General features: G+C 36.7%; 1 protein-coding gene across 4 annotated transcripts; it reads left to right on the top strand.

Annotated features, from left to right (window-relative positions):
- The first annotated feature begins 830 nt into the window (after positions 1-830).
- LOC123005550 (protein kinase C-binding protein NELL1-like) lies at positions 831-26,463 on the top strand. Of its 4 annotated transcripts, none has more exons than XM_044399344.1 (13): positions 831-1,244; positions 15,459-15,614; positions 17,408-17,835; positions 21,624-21,779; positions 21,856-21,984; positions 22,115-22,208; positions 22,270-22,461; positions 22,578-22,697; positions 22,782-23,042; positions 23,105-23,341; positions 23,391-23,980; positions 24,383-24,432; positions 24,848-26,463. In XM_044399344.1, exons 1-13 carry the CDS (start codon positions 1,193-1,195, stop codon positions 25,155-25,157), a joined length of 2,775 nt encoding a protein of 924 aa, XP_044255279.1. In that variant the 5' UTR covers positions 831-1,192; the 3' UTR covers positions 25,158-26,463. The 4 variants fall into 4 exon arrangements, with proteins under 4 accessions (XP_044255279.1, XP_044255281.1, XP_044255283.1 ...); XM_044399346.1 differs by having other exon boundaries at positions 832-1,244; positions 24,383-24,403; XM_044399348.1 differs by lacking the exon at positions 22,578-22,697 and having other exon boundaries at positions 835-1,244.

Raw genomic sequence — 26,463 nt, 5'->3', positions numbered from 1 at the left:
ACACTTTAATGTAATTCAAGCTTTAATGAATGACAATTTCCAATTAATGACAGCTATTATATCTTTCTATCAAAAATATGTACAACTTGTCAACTATGATTGACAGTAGCTAAAAATAAGGTTAACAGTCCTAAAGCATGCTTTACAATTTAATGTCACTCAAGTGACATTGACGACCAAAGTATTTTTTTGTCTCCAACTGTACTTGAAATATTTCTCTGGGGCGCAAGTTCTGGCGCACCCAGTATAAATTCAATAAATTATTTTGATTTGTTGTCATTTTTTCACTAGCTGTCAGGATAAAAATTACAAAAACCGAAAGTGAGGTTAGTTGCCTAAGGCCCGTTTTACATTTTTATGTCAATCGAATGACAAATCGTCCAAAATTCTGTGTCCGCCAGAGTAGATAAAAATATCGAACTCCAAACCTCCGAGCAACTGCCATTGGAAGAACTTTGTTTTCCAGGGAGAATAAACGTGGTTGTGTATCTAAATGTCTGCTTGTTCTATTTTTTGACATCAAGTGCCAAAAACTAACTGTGCGATGATTTCCTTCTCACAACTTTAATATTTGCATTTCAAAATCACACCCGAAGTTTCTGTTTCAACAAAATCCTCGTGTTAAATAAATATCACCGCTCGAAGAAACCCGGAATATTGCATTCAGTTCGTACTTTCTACAATTAGCTAGCAAACAATTAATAGATTTGACAGTCACGTTTTTGATTTTTCACTCATTGTCTTTATAAAGCCGCCACCGGTAATGAAATTGGCGTCAGCAAATGCCATCGAGCTGGTGTTCAGGTGTGCAAGAGGTAGAGAGTGAGTGGTGAAGTCCAGTCTCGCCCCGATTGGCTCCGGTGTCCAGGTGTCGTCCGGCGAAGCCGCCCCCGGTACTTCCGTGGTACCTACGTGTCAAAGTTGTATCCGCAGTATCGGACGTCTCGACGCGGGCGCCGGCGCGGACAGCCGTCCACATCCTTCGGCAGCGAACTGAGCTCACAGCTCAGTCTCTGACGGTCTTTCGGTGAGAAGTAGCGTCGCGCGATATCCTGCTGCCTAGTGCTGACCATGTGTATTGCTGGCGGCTACCTCCGCTCGTGATCACCACCCTTCTAGTGCTGTGACGGCTCCCGTCATGGGCCGCCTTCCCAAGGGCTGACAATTCTGTGAGGGGCCGCGGAGAGAGGCCATGGCCTGCTGCTTAGTCGCGGCTTGGACCACCCTGCTGTGGCTTGCCTCAGGTAAATTTTCGCACATTAAAAATAATTCACTTGGTAAGAAACACGCTTTACCCAGGTGCGATATAAATAAAACAAGATTTATTACCGCACCATTGCCAAAAAGCGCCGAAATATACGCGAAAACGAGGATTTCCGCACTCGGCTTTACACCAAGTTTTACCCAAAATCAAACAAGCGCCAGACATAACAAAAATTAATACTTCTCGGCTCTGACCTCGTCGCACAATTTCTTTGAAGAGCTTTAGACGTAAATGACGAATTGCTATATTTTTTTAATTATTCAAGGTCACGAAGAGTTGACCACAATGAGGAATCATTTTTATTGAAATTAGATTCAAATCACTTGTATTCTCCTATTGAATGTTTATTAATCCTGTTGCCAAACAAATAGAATTTCGCTTTCTTTTGCGTTTCACCACATAGTCTGGCTGCTCTTCCGGAAACTGCCCCTATTTCTTATAATTCTTTTATCCAAATATTCTAGATTTTTGGAATTTTCAGTTTTCATATTGTCTTTAACAGAAAGATGGAAATACATACAATCTGTAAAAAAGTATTTTTTTTTTCATCTAATAACGAAATATAAATTGTTTCATACTGGCGTCTTCTAACTTGTCCTAACTTCTAATTGATATATTAACTAAAGGTTAGAACAGTTTCGAAAAATCAATTTCTATTTCTGTATTTCGATCTAATCTCAATCGTAAACTCAATTGAATATGTATTAAATTATTGTATTTTATTTGAAATTGCTCTCATTTTAAATAGGTAAAACTTGTAATAATCGAAATATGTAGTTACGTCAACTTTCTTAAAGATACTTAAGGACGTTTATTTGCAACATTATTTCTTCTTCTTTTCTAACTAAACTTTGGTTTTTCCCCATTTGTAAGAATTGTCTAAAATACGTTGATGGAGGAAAAAATTTAGCCAGTTTAAAACTGCTGAGGCGTGACCAGAACTTTAACCTGCACCACTTGCACCACCTGGCTATTTCCCCATATTCCACTATAATTTAAAATTTATTCATCCTTCATCATAAAATTCAGTGCTTTTCCATTGCGTAAAGAAAACTATTGTTTTTACATACTTATTTCTGTATGAATTAAATGACTCATTTCTTTCTATCTATCAAAAATTAAAAATAGATTTCTTAATACTGTTTTATCAAATATGTATTTTTTACGTTTGACATTCAAGAAACATTTTTATCTCTTATCCAGCAATGGCAAAAGTAGGTTGTAACATCTTTTAAATTAACTTTTTTAGACGGAATTTAGCTAAAACTACAAATAAATCATTTTAATTTTATTGTGAATTTGATAAATTCGAGTTGGTAAAGGGTTTGTTTGTCGGACCCGATTCTTGGAAAGTTATGTTATTTCTAATGTAAGCTTTCAAGTTGATTGTGATTACTGTTAACTTGCTTTCAAAATGCGTCACTTAATATTTTTTGAAAAAGAATCCATTAGTCTAGTTCCATCAGACCATTTCTGAGTAAATATCATCGAAAGATGAAAATTGAAGTTGTCGATATGATCGAAGTAAAATTTATTTTGAGCGATTTTATTCGCGTGTCGCATTTTAGCCCCGCACGAAATCAAAACTCCATTGGTGCGCTAATAAAATCTCGCTTTGCAAGTCCGCAACTTTCGTCATTACTTAAAAATAATGTCCCGACATTTGGTTGTAGTCCGATTAATAGACAATTTGTTGCAATAATTTTATTTTTAGACGATGACCGGATCCATCTGAAAAATTAATAAACAAAACGCTACTGAAACGATCGTTGCATCCAGACTTCGAGGTTTTAACAATCAATAAATTCGTTACGCAAACATTTCTATTGCTTTTAAATTAATTGAAACAGCGCTCGATGCATGCCAAGCACCTCATATAACATTATGACCGCTCATCGTCGTGTCGTAAAGCGAATTTTACTATCATGTCGAGGAAATTAGTGGATTTTTAAAATTGTTACATTTACCCAACTTAAAATACGTTCTATTTCGCAACGGTTGAAATTGTTTCATTCATAACTCAAACCACAAGCGTCGGCGATTTTTTTGCAATGCAGTTTTACCGACTTCTTGTTAAATTTCGAAGTGAAAAATCACTTACATATTAAAAATTTATTCGCTGATTGTCATTCTGAGTTTGCTTATTTTCCCTGTAAATTTAGTTTACGAAGTGTAACGCGAATTTGCGATTCAGCAGTTTTAATTAGTTCATTACGTTTTAATCAATGAAAATTTTATTTAAAGGGGTAACCGAACTAGTCCCTTGAGGGCTTAAACTAACTCCGGACTTCCGCTTTAATCGGAAATAGTGGTTAATTTTCATCAAAGCTCATCTATAATTTTTTGAAAATAATCGATACTGAATTTCCTGTTTGTATAAATAATTATTTGACCCTAAAACGCTTTATTAATATTGCCACCTTTATAGTAAGTTAAAATCATTCCGGAAGCGTCGTTTGATGGTAAAAAGAGGTCATCATCGTACCTAATGACCTCTCGTTATTGGCTTTTTATGTAAAATGTTGGAAAATTAAGTTCGACTCAATTGGGTCTCTATAAAAAATGTATCTAGAGGTCGCGTGTTTAGGACTTTGTGGAAGATATCGAGCCATGCATAGTCAATAAAGGGTCACTAGGAAGAAGGAAAAAGAAAAGAAAAAAGTGGCGTGACCTGTATAAATAAATTCGTCCAAGTCGGCAGAATCTGATATTAGCCGAGGAATGCTTGCAGTTTTCCATCTAAGATCAGTTTTAATCCGTATCGATTATGCCGGAATTAATTAATATGTTAGACATTATCCAACGCTTAGTTAGAGGAAATATTTGTTTTTTGAGAGATTTATGAGATAAATATTTAAAGTTCCTCACTATCGAAGAGAACTGTTTATCGCGGTGTTGACGGGCGGCCACTTCAAATATTTGCAATTCCGCTCAAAAATACCACAGGTACCAACTAGTTTTAATAAACAATTACTTAAACTAAAATTGAAGGGTCAAGAATATAACTGCATGAATATGAGAGGAATTTTGCCCACTCTTGAGCAATTCTCACGGCTATAATGAATGACTCGGTAATTAAATGCGAGAGACAAATTTATTAATCCCATCCAGAATTTCATTTAAGTTTGCGAACGGTTTGTTTGGAAACTTATTAAGTTATAAGAGAATCAGGGAACGTTTTAAATTTCATTACTTCGCAATTAAATTGTTCACTCTCTTGAATAATTGAATTTTAAATTGCGCTAATTGTTTCTTCAAAGCAATTTGCATATCATTTTGACTAAGTTTACGAAAAAATACGAGTCTTGAATTGCAGCGTTTGGAAGTTATTTCTCTAATGGAAATTTTAAGATCTCACAACGAACGAAAGAAAACCAAAAAAAAAATACTACAGTAGAACTCAACTAAAGCGACAATTTTTTTACGTCAAATTGATTTACTATTAAAATAAGGAGTTTATAGTAAAACAGCGTTTTAATTACCTTTCGTTATCATTTTTCGACTTCCTGACGACGGAAACTTTCATACTGTCTTTGGAGCAATTTTAAAGTACTTGTAGTTCTTTATCTTTATTACTTTACTAATAGTAGTTTTAAGAACTTTATTTTAATTTGCCACTTCAGAGTAATTATCGGTAACAAACTGTTACAAATTACAACAATGTTTGAGAGTTTCAAGTGCTTGTATTTTGTTTTTCACACCGCCGACAATTTCTTGTTTTCGGGGAATAAACAAAAATAGGTTTTGAAACTTGATCCAAACAAAAGTCCAAACTATCCAAATAGCAACTTTATCGTTCTGTTGAAAACTGCTACTGCATGCTTGAGCCCAAATTCCGCTAGTTTTGTGATTTTCCTGGCATGTACTCTCGCCAAAGGATGCGGGTTTCGTCGATATCTTCTGGTAACAGAACACCAAAGCCCTCGAATCGGTATCAGACAGTACGGTGTATATCCCGATCCACGTTTATACCACTTGTTTCTAGTCACTGTCTATTAATAACCTCCTTACACGAAAACAACGGTGTCACCTCTAACAAGGTAAAAACCTCCCTTGGAATCAATACGCGGAAAACAATTTTTTTCACAAGATCTATTTAGTAGAGAACGCATTGATCGCTTGCGAGTGATTCCCACCTAGCACACCTGAAAGAGCTTTAAAATATCGATAAGACAGGAAATTGGATTAGGGCTTGACTATAATAATGCTCGTGAATGTATACTCGTGGGTGAAAATAAAATTCAACTTAATTACTCTCTTAATAGGGTGAATTTCGGGAATAAGAGTTATATTTAGGTGTTTTCTATTAACGCAATGTTGTATAAAAAGAACTTTACGAAGTTGCGTGACGTTTTTTCAATCAATAATATCGGCGGTTTGTGTTCTGTTTGCTGATTTTAATATTAAACAGGCTTTTATAAGCCGAGACTTGGTATTTATTAAAGTGTTAATAAGCTTTCAGGTGCTTTCGTCTAATTTTTATTTTTGTACACAAACAACTCGTAACATTGACAAGATCTAAAGTGCACTTGTACCTACACTTGTTATCCAGTTTTTCATCACTTCCAGATTTTACGATTATTGAATTTTTGAATGTGTAAAAGTCATGCAAGAAGTGACAGTTGAGACAAGGAAATAAAAAAGTAACTGTTATTTTATCATAAAGTGGATGTACTAAAATATGTTGATTTCTAAAACTACCATTGGTCTTAAGACTGTTAGGTATCTGGGGAAAAATGTTGTATTTTATGCATAATATGCAAAATTTGATCGAGCGTCTCGTGTCCTTGTCGATTTTTTCGGCTTTGGCAGATTTCCCTTTAAGTTTCCCCACGATATATTGAACTCTTGGACAGGCCCCAAACAGTTGTTTATTATTCAACCGCTCTACTCGGTAAATTCGTCTCGTTAAAAAGCATTCTCTGGAGATTCTAAGTGCCGGAAAATGCAAAATAATGGAAAAGAGCCCTTGATCGTCAAAAGATCGTGACTGCACAATTCTGACAATTTCCTCGAATCGTCTTTTCATGCAAGTCGCGTTAATGCACCATATTCTAATTCGCCTGATTGTTCTTCAGTCTCTTAAACACAATGCGACTAATTGTGAAGTTGATACGTAGAAACTCCCTCATTAGTCCTATGGTTGTCGAATTAGCGTCGCCTTGACTGCTCTCAGCGTGAAGAACAATTTTCTGTCGTCGAACGATGTTTTACTACATTTTGTTGTCAACAGTACGTTACAAATTACCCAATTACTGATGGTAGCTATGTGTTTCGGATTGGATTGGTCAAGAATTACTAGCAATATGCGAAACACAGGGTGTTTCGAAAATGAGCTCACCCTTATTTGCTCTCGTGATGGTGTTTGTTGGTCATTGTTTACACGTCTCACATATTTAAGACAGTTATTGGTAGGGGAGGAATTTTCATTTTGTCATAAATCAGTGGTAAGTAATTGTAGGGTGGTTCCCCTAAATTCGCAGGTATTCCTAGCGTTACAAAATTATATCTCGGATCGTTATCGAGTTGAGTCTAGACGTTCATTTAATAATTTCTATGTTACTGCAACTGCAAGACATTTTGTCAAGTTCTATTTCTGACCGGCTGCAAATAAAAAATTGATGGCTGCTTAAATAAGCCGCAATGTCGTGCTAAGATGTCGTTGCGGCTCGTTTTTAACCACACGGAATCGTATAAATGCGATCGTTCAAAGCTCTCAACATTCGTTAATGTCGGATTATTCTTTTAAATGGTTTACATACGCCGCCGGAAGATATTCTTTTAAATTAGATGAGGGAAAATAGAAATGAAGAAATTTTTCCGTTACTATCAGTGTATCAAATCAAAAACTCCAGACATTGTTCCAGCTTCTACAGCTGATAAATCAACTCGTTGATTAAAATGTTACAATCTCAATTTCATATCGCAGAAAAGTTTCGGGGTTAATTATCGGTCACAACTCTTGATCATAAAAAGAAAAGTCGTAAATAGTGCGTGTCAGACTTTCCGTGGAAATTACATGAGACCTATTGATTAAATTCTTTTAATGGTTGTAATGTTATTTGTTTTTAATTCGTGTTAACTGTAATTGACTGATTAAAAGTCATTTTGTGATAAATGTGCTGTCACATAAAATATTGAGATGTAAATGTTAGCCAAGTAACTACTTTACTTCTCTTGATCAATAAAATAAGTCATTAAAACTTGATCATCTCACGACTGTGAATTTTCCTTCATGTTATAGTCCAATCAAATTAGACAAATCTTTATAAAAAAATCCTACAGTTAGATTTTTTTAACGCTTTCTTTACACTTGAGTAAACATATCAAAAGTCCCCGAGGGTGGGGGAAAGCTCGAGGAGGGGGAGGGGGTTAAAGGTTTTTACCTTATTATCAAATTTAAGGCTTACAAAAAAAGACACCTTTAACCCCCTCCCCCTCCTCGAGCTTGCCCCCCGCCCTCGGGGACTTTTGATATACAGGATGCGCCAGAACTCGCGCCCCAGAGAAAAATGTCATATAAGGAAACATAGCAGGAACATGGAAAAAATGTTAAAAAAAAATTATCTATAAAAATTTCGAAGTTATGAGGGTTTAAAGTTTACACTTTGACTCTATTTATTTCTGTTGGAAAAATAATTTTCCAAGTTTTTTTGCTGTAGGCTATTAAAAGAGGAAACAAGCAAACTATATCCTAAATTGGAACTTTGTTCAATGTCATTTGTGGCTTTTATTGTCACAATTTTTGTCCCTTTACTAAATAATTGTAAAATAACATATACAAGATCATCATTATCATTAAATAGATATAAAAAAATGTCAATGTCAAAAAATAAATGTCAAAATTTTTTGACAGATAGAATTTTTTAAACATTTTTTTCATGTTCCTGGTATCTTATCTTACTTGAAATTTTTCTCTGGGGCGCGAGTTCTGGCGCACCCTGTATGTTTACTCAAGTGTAAAAAAGCGTTTAAAAAAATCCAACTCTCTAGGATTTTTTTCCACCGATTGCCGCCCTATTTTTGTCTAATTTGACTGGTCTACTAACGGAAATAAAAGTTTTATTACTAATGTTATTATGTATTAGTTCATTGTTATTGGAAATTAATTTTTTGGTGGTTTTGCTGCATTAAGAAAAAATAAAGTTATTTATCTTCCAACTTCCATCTTTCTTAATTTTCGAAAATCTAAAAGGGCTTTATCGTAAATCTTCCAAACAAAGAATATTTTTTTAATTTATTGCGCCCACTTACGAAAATTGAGCCAAAATCATGTGAAACAGCTGAATACTAAATAGTTATTAATATCGTCAAGCTTATGACTACATATTCCAAGTAAAAGCTGACATTCAGACACGCACTCTTCTATTATACGATTTTCCATTTTATTACTTTCGCTGTTACACCTTAGTTTATTATGGCATTAAACATGATTTAGAAAAATACCGAACAAATTAGTGAATTATTAATGAGTGTAATTACTATTTACTCAAAGATTTGCATGTTTAGGTGTTGTAGATAAAAACTCGAAATGAGTTGTTTTTACGAGTAATTTGCTTAAAATCGCTTGAAAGAGAAAAAAATGCATCGAGAGAAAGCTTAATTAATGAAGGGACGATTTTAATATCCCAATTCTCTAATGAATAGAGCAATTTGGGGATTTTACAAATGTTTGAGGTTTGGTAGGCCACGCGTACTCCAATCAGTAAATTAGTTAGAGTATTTGAGTACGTTGATTAGTGCTTATTAAAATTGCGCAATTGCCCCCATGCAGTTATTTATGCTAGGACTGTTTACAAACATGAGTGAACTTAAACTTCTGAGATTGTTAATGCCACGGAAACAGCGGGAAGCTGCCAACAAGCTTCTTATTAATTAAATAAGGCAGCTATTAATCATCTAATTGAATCAGTAATGGTGTACAAGCTTGAATATCGAACGCTAATACGAAATCAATAAGTCTTAAACATCAAACAAACCCTTACCTTGTATAAAACATATTATTCCCACCCTCCATAAATCCGAAACGCAATTGCCCCATATGCACTCTATCAACTAGTAAATCATTCCGATTTTATCACGGAGAAAAATAATTTCGTGAGGGTTGTTATATTCGCCGTCGTTTCCAGACGTAACACGTACGATCTATCTGAAACACCAGAGGCAAGCATATTCTAAAAGTGTTCGGAATTGTTTTAATTCCTCCGGTTTCATGGGGTGTAAACGTAATAGGAGCATTCTTCCCGCTGTTAGGGTGTGAGAGTGAAACGCGGCTTAATTTGTTCGCTAATAAGAAGTGCGATGAGATGTGAAATGAGTTTGGACAAGGGCCATTTGTGCGACAGCTGTGACAACTGGGTCTTGACGGTGTCGTGTGCCAGCTTCTCGGGAATTAATTATACCAAATATCTGACATGGCAGACATGAGCCTCTGTTGACAGGACCATGGTACATTTTGGTGACGCGGCTTCTATTACACGGACAGGACATACAGGGGATGTCGGTCTTGCGTGTGGTAATTTCGAGATAGGGCTGCAACTTCCCCTTCGTGTTGAACGTCTTCGAACGATTCCATGACCCCACCGTTTCTCACTGCTTTGTGAAAATTTGTGAACCTTTTATCAGCTTTGAAAAAACGGAAACAAGCAAACATAAATTGTTAGCACACACTGTCAATTTCTACTTTATGACGAATTTAAAAAGGAAGTACCTATGTGTTCTCAATTCTCTATTGTCTAAATAGATTTAAGAGAATTTTTAATTTAGTCTTAAAATAAATTCATTGATTATTATTACGATTATCGCAGTAAAGCAGTTGTAATTGAAAAGGAACGTTTGGTATTGTCACTCTACAGCGATGGATAATGGGCGTTTAGGTGTCTATTGAACGCATCCACTGTTTAAATAAGCGTAAACAATTCAATTATCATCCCTTAGATTGACACAAATCAATTCGAAGAACCTGATTGACGTTGATAAAACCGAACTAGCTCATAATCAGAATTTCCCGGTGGCAACCGGTATTTATCCACCTGACACCTTGACAAACTGCCCCGAGTAAATATTTGTAAACAATGTCGATGTCTTTAAAGCCTGTTGCGGCATTTAAAATGGATGTGCAAAATAAGAAAAGCGACTTTCCTTCGGAACTGCGTTGAAAAGTCTGCGTTGCGATTTTATGTTTTTGATTCTGAGAATTGCTCTATTTAAAACGGATGTCCTTGAGTGTGTATAGTGTTAGTTTGGCAAATATAATAGAGGTGGACCGTCCGTCATAAATCGTCTGGCACCCATGATTAAAACTCCCGGTCTAAATATATAAAAGTGCAGTTATTATAGGAAACACCCACCTAGCGGCCCCCTTGATGACCGGATATTCGAAATACGACTTGGCTGTTGTCGCACACTGCCAGACTGCTCTAGCTCGCACAAATCGTCCGCCAAGTTATAAAAGTGGGCCTGTTTTTACTTTCCATCACTGAGAAAACAAAAAATTTCGTGGAGTGAAATAAATGCAAAAATGGATAATGTCTTCCACCCGCCTCAAATGATTGATTATCCTTTCGTGTCAGTCCTTGTCCTCTTTGCTTAATTATATTTATTTCAATAAAGATGGAATTTTTTACCCTCCTTTTTCCATTTATTTCGAATCAAATCACTTGGAGCCAAATTAAATTAACTAATCTACCCAAAAATAATTAACACCATGCAATCATTCTAATCTGATCTGCGAATGGCGTGAAATGAAAATGTCTCGAGTTTGGAGGAAATCAGTGGGCCATTATTCATAAATTAATTTGCTCTAATCTGTGCGGTGACGGCTGAGTCGGGAAGCCCGGAAAAACAACTTTTTGCCTTGAGAAGTGGGTCAACCCTGTAATATTTCTCTTGGGCTCGGTTACGGTGTGATTTCCGAGCAATGATATCAAAGTAAAAGAATAAAAAAAACAAATCTAGTCTTTTGGGGGTTGGAAGAGCGTCCGTAATTAGTGTAATGTCTTTAACGATACCGCGGATTGTGTAAAGCGAGCTACAGTCTAGTAGCTTACTTGATATTGATTTCCGCATCTTAGGCCATCCCTAGGGGTTCCTCCTTTGTATAGCCCAACATTGATTGCACGCTTTGTGCTATTAATGCTTGACAATTAGCCCCTTATTTCTTCCGCCCTGAAAACTCCTGATATGGAAAACAGACGAGGGTTAAAACAGGTGACGTAATGTAGCAAGTGGGTAACTTAGTAACTGTTTTTTTTAATATTGTTCAGTTAATCGATTAGGTACACCATCCAAAGAATAATAATTTCTAAAAAAAATACCAGTATTGAACCGGTTGAAACAGGAATGAACCAAAGAGGCATTTCTGCGAGTAACTTTTCCGGCAATTAAGTAGCGCTGATGTATGCATAATAAAAACGGCCACAAACTTCAGACTAACATTAATTAAAACGTGGAAACGGCTTCTGATGTGTTGCCAAACAATACTGATGGCGGTAGTAATAAGTCTTGAATAATTAAAAAAAACTCTTCCGAAACATTTGCTTGTGAAAAGCACATCAACTGCGAATTATGTGACGAAGGGTTGAAGTATTATAGTAAACAAATGAAGGGTCTGACATTCACTCCCTTCGCCAAACAACCCCAAACAGGAAACTTAAAATAGCGATTTGTATTGCGTGTTCGTGGAAGGGGATTTTTGACTTTTGACAAGTATTTCCGAATTTTATTGGCTCGTCAGTTTTTCTTTCTTGGTCTAACAATCATCGAATTATGATTATGATTTTTGTCATGTTGGCAGATGACATATCACGATAGCGGAGCAAGAATTACAACTGCTATAAATATAAATCTTAATTGGATTTTATTTTCAAATCAAGGAGAAACTTGAACAATAAAATTTTTTGACCTCGAAAAACTAAAATGAGAATACAGACATATGCTATAAAAATAAAAGGGAAAAGTACAAAAAATAGTATATTTTATTACGTGTAAAAGTACTCCTTGTCCAAAAGTTTAAAAAACTTTTACTTGTGACATTTAATCATAAAAATGGTCACTTTTGTGACGTTTATGAATAAATAGTATTTGAAAAGAAGGGGTCCAACTGAGGAGATACTTGCAGAAGGAATCCTCCTTCTGCAACTTATCTGTTAAACACAATGGAAGAGATTATTTTATGTCAAAAATAAGATTTAGAGCTGTAATTTGTAAAATTTTATATCGCACCCTCACAGTCCCAACCCTTGAAATATTTAAACTAGAATATGCATTCAGAATGTAGTAACACGGATGAGGTATTAGAAAGATTAAAGTCTTTATACGAAAAAAAATTTTGGAGGGTGGTGAACAAAACTTATACAGTGTCAGTGTTTAGTTTTTTTATATTTTTTTGTAAATTTTGCGTTTGAATATTGCTTCCAGATGCTTAAATATGTTTTGGCCAGAAATCTAGAAGTGGATCTTGTTGTTAGTTGCAGGTTCAAAATAGTGGCAAAATGTGTTCATTTATCTTCCTTTCCACAGGTTCATAATTTGAGATGTTTCATTGATGAATGTGTTCACACATCGCGTGCCAAGTATCAGTATATTAGTTAGATCACACGACAATAATTGTCAACAATTTCTCTTTTTACGAAATATTTTTCAGTTGTGCTAGTTTTGAGAACTAAATCGAGTTTGTGTTCAAGAAAAACATTTTTTTCCTAATTCATGTCTTTATTACATATAACATATAATAATATATTCTATTTATGTGAAAAAGGATCCGGTTTTGCATGTGGAGGGTCTCAAGTCCAGTCGCCTTCGGGGTCATGTCAGTTTAATTCGCCATGTAGCAAAATTTATGTTAATTAGGTCTGAGAGTATCCTAATTGGACATCCCACGATGCTAATTAACTTCTCCCTTTAAATCAAAGAAGCCGATTACACATGTAACGTGTTATGTCAGTCGTGTAATAACTCACACCACTAAAATTACTCCTCCAAGTCTGCACATCGTATGTGTGAAAACTGGAAACATATGGTCTGCATGATGAAAAAATAAGTCCGCCACCTCATCGGAGGTGCGTTTGGCGCACCTCCAAACGTCTGTATAAATATTGCAGATAAATGGTTAATAATCCACTTGGCATAGACTAAACTTGTCGTGGCGCACACACTTTATTAGTCTGGTGCAGCGACTGTCACTGCCCTCCTCAAATAAGCGAAAAATCGGATTTTTCCGGTCGAAATTCGAATGTGATGATTGGAATTATGTAATCCGGCGTCTACTCCACATGTAACTGTGACAATGTCCGCTAGTCTCGACGGCGTCACGACGCGAAATTTATAGCGGCGCTTCTGCCAGCCTTTCGGGCGCCTATCTAGACGCCGTCTCCGTCTAGCACAACTCTAGACCATTGCCCTCCTTCTCCCAGATACACTTTTCTGATGTAACTGGTTCATATTATCCTATTACTTTCACTCCTTCCACTTTTTTGCCATACCGAAAGCTGGTGAATTTTAATGAAAACTATTTTCCGACAGGATTTTTCAGAACGATTTTCATCTCGTTTTATGGAAATGTGTTACATACATTTCCGAATTTAAGCCAGAAGAACGCGAGGGACCTGTTGGACTTCCTGTTGTGCATCATGCGAAAAAGGATACTCCACAGGAGTACCTTACGACTTTAATTTTTTTTTTAATTTTAATTTTTTGGAAAACAAGGGTTCACAAGATAAAAGTCGAAGATGTTGCATTTTTTAATTGTTGTTTTCTACTTTTACATTCTAATTTTCTTAGAGAAGTTCTAAATTCGCTGCTATTTTTTACAAATCATTCCTTTTTATCTCTTGTAATATTTCTAAAAGCTATCCCTGGACTTTACTTTATGTAATAAAACGTGCAGTATCACACCCTCACATGCAAGCACGTCTTTCCTCATTCATGAACACGCTCTTGCATTCGAATTAATCAAATTTTCTACAAGATCGATAATGACATTAAAGAGGGATTAACCAACGAGGCCGATTACGTGGTCGAGTTGAAGAACCTCGACCTCCCTTGCGATCCTAGAGGGATTCGCGTGCTTATCACTGATAAAACACACACTTTCATTATTTCAGGCTAGACGCAAGCATAGACTTTTATTTTTAAACTATCACGTAATTTCGACGACGGCACGAGTGTCACAAAGGGAATATTAAATACATATTTGATAGGATAAATAATGATTAGATAAGAGAAGAATAAAATTTTCCAAGAGCTTTAGAGAAAAGCTTCGCGCGCCGGCACGTATTACTTATTGGGTAACTATGCGGACTTACAGCATTCTTCTAGAAGGATTTGTAAATAAAATAAATTTTAGAATGTCTCATGGTACTTTTGAGCCATATTTAAGGTCAACAAATGTAAAATAATTTGTAACTACAGTGACATTTTTTGTGTTTTCTGAAGGAAATAAAAAATTGTTTACTCCAAAAAGTGGTTAATGGATTTCAGACACGAAAATTCTACTAGTCTGAATTGTGAAACTTCACCAATTTTTGCTAGTTTTGATTTTTTCAAACCTCGTCTGCGGTTATGCTGTCACGCCAGCTGAATCCTCAATTGAAGTTCTGTTTTGGACACAAGTTGGCGTCTTCAGCTGACGGCTTTAAAAAATCTGTTGCAAACTTTGACCCTATTGTCCGATTGGAATGTTTCCAGCACTCTTCGTCAACCGCATTAAAACTCTAAAAGAAGCAATAAGCCAGTTATTGTGACCGAGTTGAGAATATATCAGTGTCAGATATCACAAGCGCGAAATTGCTTTTGTCATTTCGATCCAATCCATATAATCCAGATGGACATTTAATAACGGAAAGCACGTACAAAACAACAAATTGAAAACGTCCAGTATGTATATATATACGACCCAACTCATATTTACCCCGTTTGGTCAATAATTTAACACGGAGAGGGGTTCACGGCTTCCGTAAAACATATAAAAGCGACATAATTCTATTCGCTACGTACTCTACATAATCACGTAACCCCTCGGAGTACACCTGCTTGGCCCCCGTGTGAAAAAACGAAAGCTGCTTCCAGATAGGAAATCACCATTTTTCCCCAAAAGAACAATTAAGCTCTTGGCTAAAATTTTTCACATGAAAACTTTCTGAGATTTGCACTTTCTGATTCATAAAGTTAGTTAATTGTTGTTCTTCTTTTTTAGCTACCGGTTTGGACCCTTCGGGTCTACTGTCGTCTGCCACGTCTCCAGATCAATCAATCGACCTCCTGGGTGCCTTGGGTTCACACAACAGTAGTTGGGCAGGCGTTACACTGGCGCAAGGACCTCAGCAAATTCGGCCGGCTTACTATTTGCAAGGTACAAGATTGATTGACACGTTACAACATCGAACTAAATTGAATTAATTAAGTTTCCGTTTTGTCCGGAGGTTATTTATAATTAAAAGCTTGTGGGAACTTTGATCTGAAACCAATTGAAGTATGTAATCGAATCAAATCAGGTTAACGCTCTTTAACCCTTCCTCGGGATCAGGGCGGAGTATTTATCGTGTTCAAAGGCCTTCAACTGCAATTGCTAAAGTTAGGGCTGGTAATGTTGCGGAAAATCAACGTAATAACCAATCTATCAAGTTGTCTCTTTCAATAGGAAAACTGAGTGCAAAATAGTTAAACTCAAGATTGGGCACAAGAAATATTACTTGGCTTACTACTTGAAACTATATTTTTTAAAAATTAAAATTACTGTTGGGAAAAATTTCAAGACTTGAGCTTGTAGCTCAAAAAGGGTTTCCATAAGTTTGTCGATTTTTAACAACTTAACTTAAGCTTCTTGCTGGCCCATTTAGTAGGAAGTCGGAAGCCAGCCTGTGCTACGTGATTCTATTAATTAATTTCCGCGGAATGAGAGTAAAATTAAATAAATCCAAAGTTTTGAATCATATAATAATTACAAATTAAACATATTTTTTTCTCAAAAATAAAAAAAAACATTGTTTTAATACTTAATTGCAGCTTTGTGCACGTAATAGGTAAATATTAACAGAGTACACACATAGGGAATCAATAACATATTGTCACAGTAACTATTTTTATATTCATATGAAACAATCGATAAAACAGTATTTAAAAAAATAGTTTTGCTGCAGTCGTAAACTTCTTGGATCTATTTCAAATTTTTCCCGAAACGACAATAAAATTTTATGCAAAACATTATTATTTTACGACTTTATTACAACTTTTCGGAAAAATCGAAGGAAATACTCAATTAGAGCGAACTGGAATCCAGATCTTCGTCTGGGTAAAGAAAATCCGTCTTGACCGATAGCGAAACCAACCACATATCTGCTTACGTAAGGGGGTTTGAAACCGCATTTCGGTCGCGGTTAAATTCGAAGGGGTTGTGTGCAAGTAGTCTTCGTTCCGCCCCGTTACCATTGCATGCGTTACCAGCTGAGCCGAATGAGGCAAGGTTAATATTGATCAGACTTCTCGGAACCCCATAAATTTGTGTTTGTATAGCTCGCCGGCTTATCCTCAGGAATAGAGGCCACGGGATTCTTTCTTTATCTCCCATTCCCCTGTCAGAATCCTGTACTTCGGCCGTTTTTATTACGCCCGGAATTTCACACCTTATTAAACTAGATTTTGATGATAATTTTTTTCAATCTGAAGATGGCGAAAACTTGCAGCGAAATAAAGAGAAGTTTGTCGATTTCATTTTTTTGCCGAGAAGTAATTGTATTTAAACTTTCTTGAACAGATGCGAAAGAATACTAATTTTTCTTTATTTTATAAATATTAAGAAAAAACAAAGAACAATATTCATTTTAGGAAATTAAATTCGTCTTTACTTCAATTTGAACACGAAGCCAAGTTACTTATTGATGTGTGAGGAGCTCCATTTCGGAAAACTTAACATTTAACTTTAATAGTACAGTTTTTTTTTTATTTTTTAAACGACATTATTGTACAACATTTCCCGATTCTCTAACCCAAAATTATCTTAAGTGCAAGTTTTATTTGAAACAAAAAGCAGCTACACATTTTGTATACATATTTATGTAAGATGTCCTGAGAGCTTTAACTTCGTTTGTCGAAAGCTTATTTCTAATGTGAAGATGAGGGCAGCGTTTTATTTAAATTTTTTTGCAGGAGACTACCGGGACCTGAAGCTGCCGGCCGCCGCTTTTCAGCAGGTGTCGGACCTGCTGCGTCGCAGTCCCGAGTTCACGATTGCGGCGTGGCTTCGCCAAGAAGTGGGCAACACGGGTAGCATAGTGAGTTTCGCACACGGCTTAAACAGATACTTAGAACTGCAATCGAGCGGCCGGAAAAACGAAATCCGGCTGCATTATACCTCGCGGGTGGACTCTAAAGTGTACGTGGAAACGTTCCATTACAGACTCGCGGACAATCTGTGGCATCATGTGGCTGTGTCGGTGAGTGGTTCGCAGGCAGAACTGCTAGTGGATTGCCATCCGCTCTATAAAAGACTCTTGAGACCCGGTGCGCCGGACCGGAACTTCACCGAACCTCAACAGCTCTGGCTAGGCCAGAGAAACAAGCATTACCACTTTAAGGTAAGTCCTGTTAGCAAAGTGATAACATCGAAATGGAATCGGAGTGTGCATGTTTCATTCACATAAAGAGGTTTCATGCACTAGCTGCATCTATTTTGCGGTGACGTGACCCTTGGAGGGCCCAAACGTTGATGAAAATACGCTGAAGAAAAAATTGCCTATGTAAATTTCTAGGCTAGAAGCAGTAGAAGCGATTCATTGCATGTCAAAAATTAACGTGTGAACACGAGATTTTGGTAGGGAATTATTTTGGTATGTCGCTTGTTTCCGCTCGAGACAACTTTTTTAATTCCCAACGATAGTTTTTTTAGTTTATGATTAATTCGGGAAGGGAACCAAATTGCAAATTTATCAGCGTTGTTTATCAGCTCATTATTTTATATTGCTAGTAGATTTTATCTAATGTAGACTCAAGTTAATAAAAAAAAATTCAAACAGTGCGATGCGCATCTAGTACTAAGTTGGCGCTGGTCGTTCTATCTTTGAAAAATGTTGTGGTTGCAACAATATTATAAGTTCATAAATATGTATAATGTGTCTTGCAACATGAAATAACTGTAAATTTTGTAAAAAATAAACAGTTAAAAAATAAGAAAAAATTGTTATTTGTGAAGAAAGTTATTTTTTTCTTTCCGAAAGGCGAATGCATTCAAGGGAAGAATAATTCTTTCCCGTGTTTCACATATGTATAAAATAATAGTTATTTATTTATTATACAAGACGATAAAGATAAACAATATTTATCAACGTGTATAATACTTTGTTTTATTTTGTACTCACCTACCAGAATTTCTTGTGTCTATCATATTTTTTTACATTTAAATAAAAATTATGAAAATTGGACATACTGAACACTGCACCAACCAGCTTCATGCTGGTTTGATGGTTTTTCTACAAAGTTCTTTTCTTTACTAGTTTAAGCATGTATTCTTGTGTAAGTTCAAATAAAGAATATAAACAGTAGATAAAAATTACTGTATTTTACTAGACGATAAAAGACTACTTTACCTACTGAAATTAGTTAATAAAAGCACTCTTTAACATTGAGTACAAAATGAAATAAAAAATGCTTTTTCTTATAATATACGTTTTAGTACACATTCTTTAGCTTTCTCCTATAAATCATTTACCAGTTGTTTAAAAAAAACGATTTTTGAATTTTTTAAAGTAAAAGGGAAGACTTTTAATATGTATACAAGAGAAGAAAGTGTACCTTTTCCTCCCACAGGTGTTACAATCCGAGACTTGTCTAAGGCAGTAACCACCTAGGGAGAAAAAGACACTTTCCTCCAGTGTAATACATATAATTTTTTCCTACGATTCAGCGAGAAAAACTTCAAAACTAACAATTTCTCTAGATATCCCAATTTCCCCATCAAATCTAGCAGCATGTTTTTTCGTTTCTATGGGGGAAGTAACATCTTTACCCCCTAGAGAGGTACTTTCCTTTCCGAAATTAGGGTGAAAAAACTTACTTTCTGTTAGGTTCGTAGGAAAAAACATTCTGCAACACAATTGAGTTTTTATCTAAAAAAAACTGCGCTAAATCGCTCGAAAAAAGCAAAAATTGTATAATTTTTAACTTAATTTTGTGACTTTTGGTTTGTGTTTTTAGATTATAACGGGTGTTTATTTGGCGTCATAGTTGGCGGAGATTTGAGTGTATTGTGAACAGACCACAATTTTTAATACACCTGGCGAGGTGTCAAATGTCAGATAAATAACTTTTAATACGATGGTTCGTTCATATCAAACTTCCATGGACAGCTTTGACGCCAAATTTAAAAAAACACCCGTTATTTGACTAAATTTTGTTTAAAACCATATAAATCGAGTAAAACAAACCAACTAACATCAATTTTGATTTATTTTTGTTACTTTTAAGCGTGTTTCAACAAGATTTTGCCTGTGGTTTAAAATCGAACCAAATCGAGGAAAACAAGTTCATTTTGAATTCCAAGGGAAAACAATAAAATGTAATTGATGGTACTGTCAAATTTAATGATGTCATTCAACAACTACTTTGATTTTAATAATAATTCAAAATTTTCAAATAACGGGTGTTTATTTAAAGGCGTAATAGTTGGCGGTGGTATGAGTGTATTGTGAACGGACCACAATTTTTAATGCGCCCGGCGAGGTGCCAAAGGTCAGATTAATAACTTTCCGTACGATACGTTCACAATCAAATTTTCATGGATAGCTTAGACGCCAAATTTAAATAAACACACGTTAGAACAAAATCTAAGTTGTGTGTGAGAATTTTTGGGTTGAGTTTTTATTAAAGTGTTACAGTGAGGTATTATAGTGTATGAACTAAACAATATCAATATTTTATAACAATCGAATACTTTTCGAGTTAGTAATAGTAGATTACATACCGAAGTGTAAGGTGCTTCATTACCATGGCGAAATTTGATGACCAAAAGGCGAAGCGCCGCAATTAGCAATAAAGACAAGGTATGGTGAAGCAAGGACCACCCAAGTTTGTATATTATTTTATTCACAATCATCTTCTTTGAAGAAAAGAAAGCCAATAAAGAATTGATCAAATTTTAAAAACATGACATATGACAATTCAATTTGGGAAGTGGTCAATTATCAGTTTTTGGGTAAGGAAGTGCCATTTCCCAACCTGAATTGTCATATTACATATCAACTGATAAGGAAGTGACCACTTCCTAACCTGAATCTGATTTTTTATAACAATTGCTAAATGAAGTTGAAATATCATACTTTCCAATTTTTCACATGCAAGGTAATCTGATTATTATACGATAATGATTGTAAATAAAAAATATTCTTCTGGAGCACCTTACCCGAGCGTGAATATTTCAACTCAAATTACAACAAACTGATTTCCAACTCAAACTGACATCAATAATAATTTGTCGTTATCGTATTAGCAAATGTTTCTTTCAGTCTATAGGTAGTTGGAGGAGCCAAAGGAAACTATCTGTTTTGTTGTCTTTTTTTATATAAATATGTTTCACCCAAACTTTTTAATTTTACTGAAAATCGATATAATTTTGTGGTTTTAGAATTTAAATACAATTTCAAATCGTAGGCTAAGAAAATCTTGGTTTTTCTTTGATAATTCATGCTTTGGAAACCAACTTTTAGTAAAATCTACTTGTATCCAAGGTTGAACTTCTGAACGTTTGAACAACTTAGAAATAATATGAGACATCTAAAACCAACTCCTCTTACAGTTATAAATAATTACAATAAATGGTACTAATGGAATTGATGTCTCATGATAATCGCAATATTAACATCTTATCAAACACCTGAACTTTGCTGAAAACCATTTTTACTGTCAGCTATATAAAAACCGTAGAAATTTCACCGATTAGATACACGCCATCTGATAAATTTCGCTTAATGAACATGAAGCCTTATACCGAATTCAATGAAGTTGTTTTATTTATTTATTTGCGAAAAAGGTAACGAATGACCTATCCACATTATGTCGAGGTCATACAAAAAGTACATTGACTGGAAAAGCAAAAATCTACATTCCGTGACTTGGATATGTATCGATTACTTTTTTGTCATCGTGTTCCTCCACTTTGCGATGTCGTTTTGAGGTCGCAATAAGTGATATAAATGACCGGAATTAAAAAGTTTAATGAAGAGAAAAATTTTGCTTCTTTCAAAATTGAGAAGAAGTCTGCAATTAGGAAAATTTTCTTCTTGCCCTTTTTCTTTGATTTGTCTTCCTGCACATCTCTTTGATTGTCAATGAAGGTTTATTCTTTGAACTATAGATGTTTTTTCTCTTTTAGGGAGCCATGCAGGACGTTCGTCTGATAGGAGGTCCCCACGGTTATCTGTCGCTGTGCCCGAGCCTGGACTCGACGTGCCCCACATGTGGCCAGTTCTCGTTGCTGCAGAACACCGTTCAGGAGCTGACAAGGCATCTTCAGGAACTTTCCGAAAGGGTATATGGACTACCATGTAACGTCACTTATGCGTTCTGTACACTGTTTTGATTATATATAATTCTGTGTTTTGCAGTTGGTAGCAGCAGAGGGACGTATCAGTAAAGTGGAGGAATGTGACTGTCAGAAATCGTGCCACGTCAACGGGACGGTGCATGCGGACGGCGCCACGTGGCAACGGGGCTGTGATTTATGCGCTTGCGTGGTTAGTAGTACTTTGATTAACCGAACTAGTTTAACCGATTAACCGCGTTCGATAATGGCAGTCAATTCCTTGAATTTTATCGTCTTTCTTGCTGTTACCGCTCGATTTTTACTTTCTCGTTGATTCACAGCACGGAGAAGTTCAATGTCGGCCCGTCGAGTGTCCGGAGCTGCCCTGCAAACATCCAGTCAACATCAGCGGAGAGTGTTGCCAAAGTTGTCTTAGTAAGTTAAAGACAAAATTTTTTTTCTTTACAATTCCTTCATTTCTTTTTTTCTTTTACAGGACATTGTCTATTTTATGGTGCTTTTTACGACCATGGAGAGCTAGTGACCATCAAGAAGTGTGTAGAGTGTGAATGTCAAGACGGCAGCATGCAGTGTACGAGAATAGATCCCGAAACGATGTGCCCCAAGCTCACGTGTCCTCCAGACGAACAATTTAGCGTCGCAGATAACTGCTGCAAGTTTTGCCCAGGTACTGCTTTCACTCTTTTCAATTAACTGAATTCGAAATTTGAATGTTTCATTATTAAAATCTCATTTGCTTTACTAACAAACTAACCTCGGTGCGTGTATTTTCATCCCTAACAGGTGTTGACTATTGTGCAAAAGGGCATGTTTGCCATGCTAACGCAACCTGCCTCAACTTACAAACTACTTACGCTTGTCAGTGCGACCAAGGCTTTCAAGGGGATGGACGATTGTGCACTGGTATGAACCTCATTGTAAATAAAATCTGTCAACTAACTCAATTCTAAACGAAATTTCGTCATTTGATAGTTCTTTTCGATTTAGATATCAACGAGTGCAAGCAAGAAGGCGGCCTCGAAGGTCATCACTGCCATCAAAATACGCGTTGTGTCAACACCCCCGGATCTTACACCTGCGAATGCCTCGCCGGTTATCGAAGAGTGGACAAATTCAACTGCGCGGAATTGGACGAGTGCAGCTCAGGTGAACACAACTGCGACATCAACGCCGATTGTATCAACACCCAAGGCAGTTATCATTGCGTTTGTAAGGAAGGATACACAGGAGACGGCTACAACTGCCAACGTAAGAGTCTTCTTGTTTACTTTTTTAAGTAAACTAAGACTATTATTACTTTTCGATTGCAGCTGTTTGTAACCAAAGTTGTCTCAATGGTGGAATCTGCAGGAGTCCGGGCAAATGCGCTTGTCCTAACGGCTACACTGGCTCCAGTTGCGAGCGAGATTTGGACGAATGCGCTACCAACGCCCATCGATGTACTGAAGCTTCAGTTTGTGTCAACATGATTGGTTGGTACTACTGTAAATGTAAAGAGGGCTACCAGAGCCCCGTCTCAGACAATAATTTAGGAACTTTATGCCAAGGTACTACAATCACGCTTTTATCACAGGTTTGTTGATTTCATTTTTGCAGATATCGACGAATGTGTGGACGAATTGCACACTTGTCACCCGACTGCTCAATGCGTGAATCTCAACGGAGGCTTTCGATGCGAATGTCCTCCAGGAAAAGAAGACTGTCGCTTAAGCTGCATGTTTGAAGGCACGGAACTGGCCCACGGCTTATCTTTATCGCCTCAGAAAGATCCTTGCCAAACTTGCACTTGCAACCACGGAGTAATTACCTGCGACAAGCCTCACTGCAACTGCTCCCTTCCTGGGAGTAGCCAAAATCCGTGTTGTCCCCAATGTGACAAGAAGCACGCTTGCAAGCACCAAGAGCTCACCGATGTTATCCTCATGCACGGCGAGCAGTGGTCGTACCAATGCCAGACTTGCGAGTGTCTCTACGGAGAAGTTGACTGCTGGGAGATGAAATGTCCGCCGTTATTATGTGACAATCCTGTTCAAGCCATCGGGGATTGTTGTCCCCACTGCGACGACTTGTGTCCGTTGGGAAACGCGTCTACGTGGGGACAACCGTGCACTTTCGCGGGCAGAATGTATGAATCGGGGGCGCAATTTGCCGATCCTAATGATCCCTGCGTCTCCTGCAACTGCAAGGTGAGTAGAATGGGAAAAAAGGGCTATGTTTAAACTAATGATTGTCGTGGTCTGAGTGTTTCGTTCGTCGAGCAGGTACTGTGATTTTCCATAATTGCTTGGAGCATTTTCAGCGCAATAGTTGCGCAGATAGAGAGCCTTACATGTGTTACCCTTTAGCATCATACATTGTAACATTCATGTCATCTCATTACTTAACATTCGTGCCGATTTAAGTGCTTGAAATACCGAAAGGTGGTCGTGGTTTCCAAGATACACGAGAGTGAAACTTTTAGTATTATTGTCACTTTCGTGTTTCTGGGCTGTGTTATAACTCAGAGCATGGCTAGCCGCTGCATAGAGCCCAGGCTGGCTTGTCAATAGCTAGGCTATACTAACAATTAACACTACGTTCCCTTCCAGGTGCCGTTCTGCGCGGAACTGGTGAGCAATGTCGCGTGTTGTGTGCATCGGTAATCACGTCACTCTAACTACACTCAAACTATACACACCTCTAGTAGTGCCTGTTTTGCCTGTATAGTAGTTTCCAGAGATTTTTTACCGAGCACTCTATAGATGTGTATTGCTCTACATGCATGCTTCTTACTCTAACTTCTCTCTTAGTAAAAGTGAGTTTGGTGAATGATGAATGTGCATGGTCTTAGTGAAAATGCAGCAATAGATTTTCGGCCGCTGCTGGGCACTACCTGTGTGGTGTTCAGCGGAGCCTCACCAAGTCTATTGTGGGACGGGACTCATAGACGAGCACAGTCACGATTTTCCGACTAGCACTGAGCCCCCATGAGCGAATTCCTTCACAATTTGCGTTCGCAGGTTGTGGGCGGATTCAGGATTGTGTAGAGTATTAACGTTTTGGTGTTTTCGCAGGACGGAGTGCTTTGCTGCAGTTATAATTACCATTGCGGTAACGATACGCACGCAGTGGGCTTTGACGGAGTGGTGGCCACCAAAGCCGGTGCGAAGGGACACTCTGGTGGTGGCGCCGAAACGGCAATCAGTGACTTTACTAAACAATATAGTGCAGCTCTTCGAGTGGCTAATAGTAGTGCTGGGGTCGTCTACGTCAGTGACTCGATGGGGGGCAACAAGACTGAACAAACGCCGCCAGGGGGCTGAAAAGCTCCACTCGAGGACCGGTCTAACATTCCTGGACACTTGCGAGCCACTTGTGCAATAGCCTACGGCCACTATGAGTGTTCTGTCTGCCGAGCTAGGCTGCTTGCTAGGCCTCATCCCAAGTGTCTTCCTAGTACCGTAGCCAGGTTTCAGCCTAGGCTTCGCCAGCTTTACATTTGTTATGATGATGTTACACTAAACACAATCAAATACGGATGCTGGACTACTAGAATGTAGCAACTCTAACCCCGTTCAAGTATTCACATTCGGCGCCTAACTGATGTTATATATCAAAAGATGTATATTTATCAAAGTTTAATATCAAAAGAACTATATTATATTATAGTACAATCACAATCGTTTTAAGCGCAAGTTGTAGCATAATTATTATAAAATTGTTCGAATTTTATGGCTTTTGCTTTGAAGTGCGTTTTAAACACAGGTGTCAGCATTTTAGTAGTCCGTTCAGTAATGTCTGTTTCTGTTTCTTGAGCATAATTACCAAAACTCTAGTCAAATGAACGATGGGCTTGCTAGAATTGTACTACGCAAGCTTTACATATTAACATCTAAATTAAGTAATGGAAGCATATCTAGCTACTTAAAATTATTGCAATATTAAAATTGTGATATTGTTAAATGAGACTAATAATTAATGTAACTTTTCCATTAAATGTAAATTAGTTCCTGCGACATGTGCGCTGTATAGCGCTCCAACAATTTGGGGTGTTACTTTTGAGCAAATATTAAATATTAAAGAAAAAACATGTACTTAGCACAAAGTAAATATTACGATAAGATAGTCTAATCAAACACCATCAAATTTTTAATAGTATAAAATTAATTATACCGCTGAACAACGAACTGTTTAGCTGTTCTTGATTTGTAACAATATTCACTAGATAGGTAACTTGTAAATTATTTAATGCTCATTATTTACTTATATAGCGCAGTACCTATTTTGTCGATATTTTTTTTACCAAAGATGTCACTGTTGTACATAAAATATGATTGCAGAAGTAATGTACTTTTAGAAAAATGAAAAATAGTTGAGAGTATTATTGAGCTAAAGTTTTTCAAGTAAAGCACATACTCTTTGTCACATCTCAGTATTTTTTTCTTTACATCAATTAATGCAGTGCAAACGAATCTCATCATTATGATCATTGGCTTCAAAGTTACATTCTTAAGCAAAATAAGCTGTAATTTTCATTTAGTTTGTTACAAAGTTACTAAAACATAACTACCGACTATTATGTATATTTCGAGATTTATATTTATTTACAAAACATGTTATTATTGTACAAACGTCGCCATAATCCTTCTGTTCTAAAGAATGTGTGCCAATCATTATTACAAATAAAGTA

Source organism: Tribolium madens, unplaced genomic scaffold, assembly GCF_015345945.1.
Source record: "Tribolium madens isolate multiple individuals breed KSU strain unplaced genomic scaffold, Tmad_KSU_1.1 Scaffold_20;HRSCAF=117;Tcas5.2_LG4, whole genome shotgun sequence".
NCBI classification, from domain to species: domain Eukaryota; kingdom Metazoa; phylum Arthropoda; class Insecta; order Coleoptera; family Tenebrionidae; genus Tribolium; species Tribolium madens.
The sequence above is the reverse complement of the archived record's forward strand: the minus strand, read 5'-3'. Positions and strand labels throughout refer to the sequence as shown.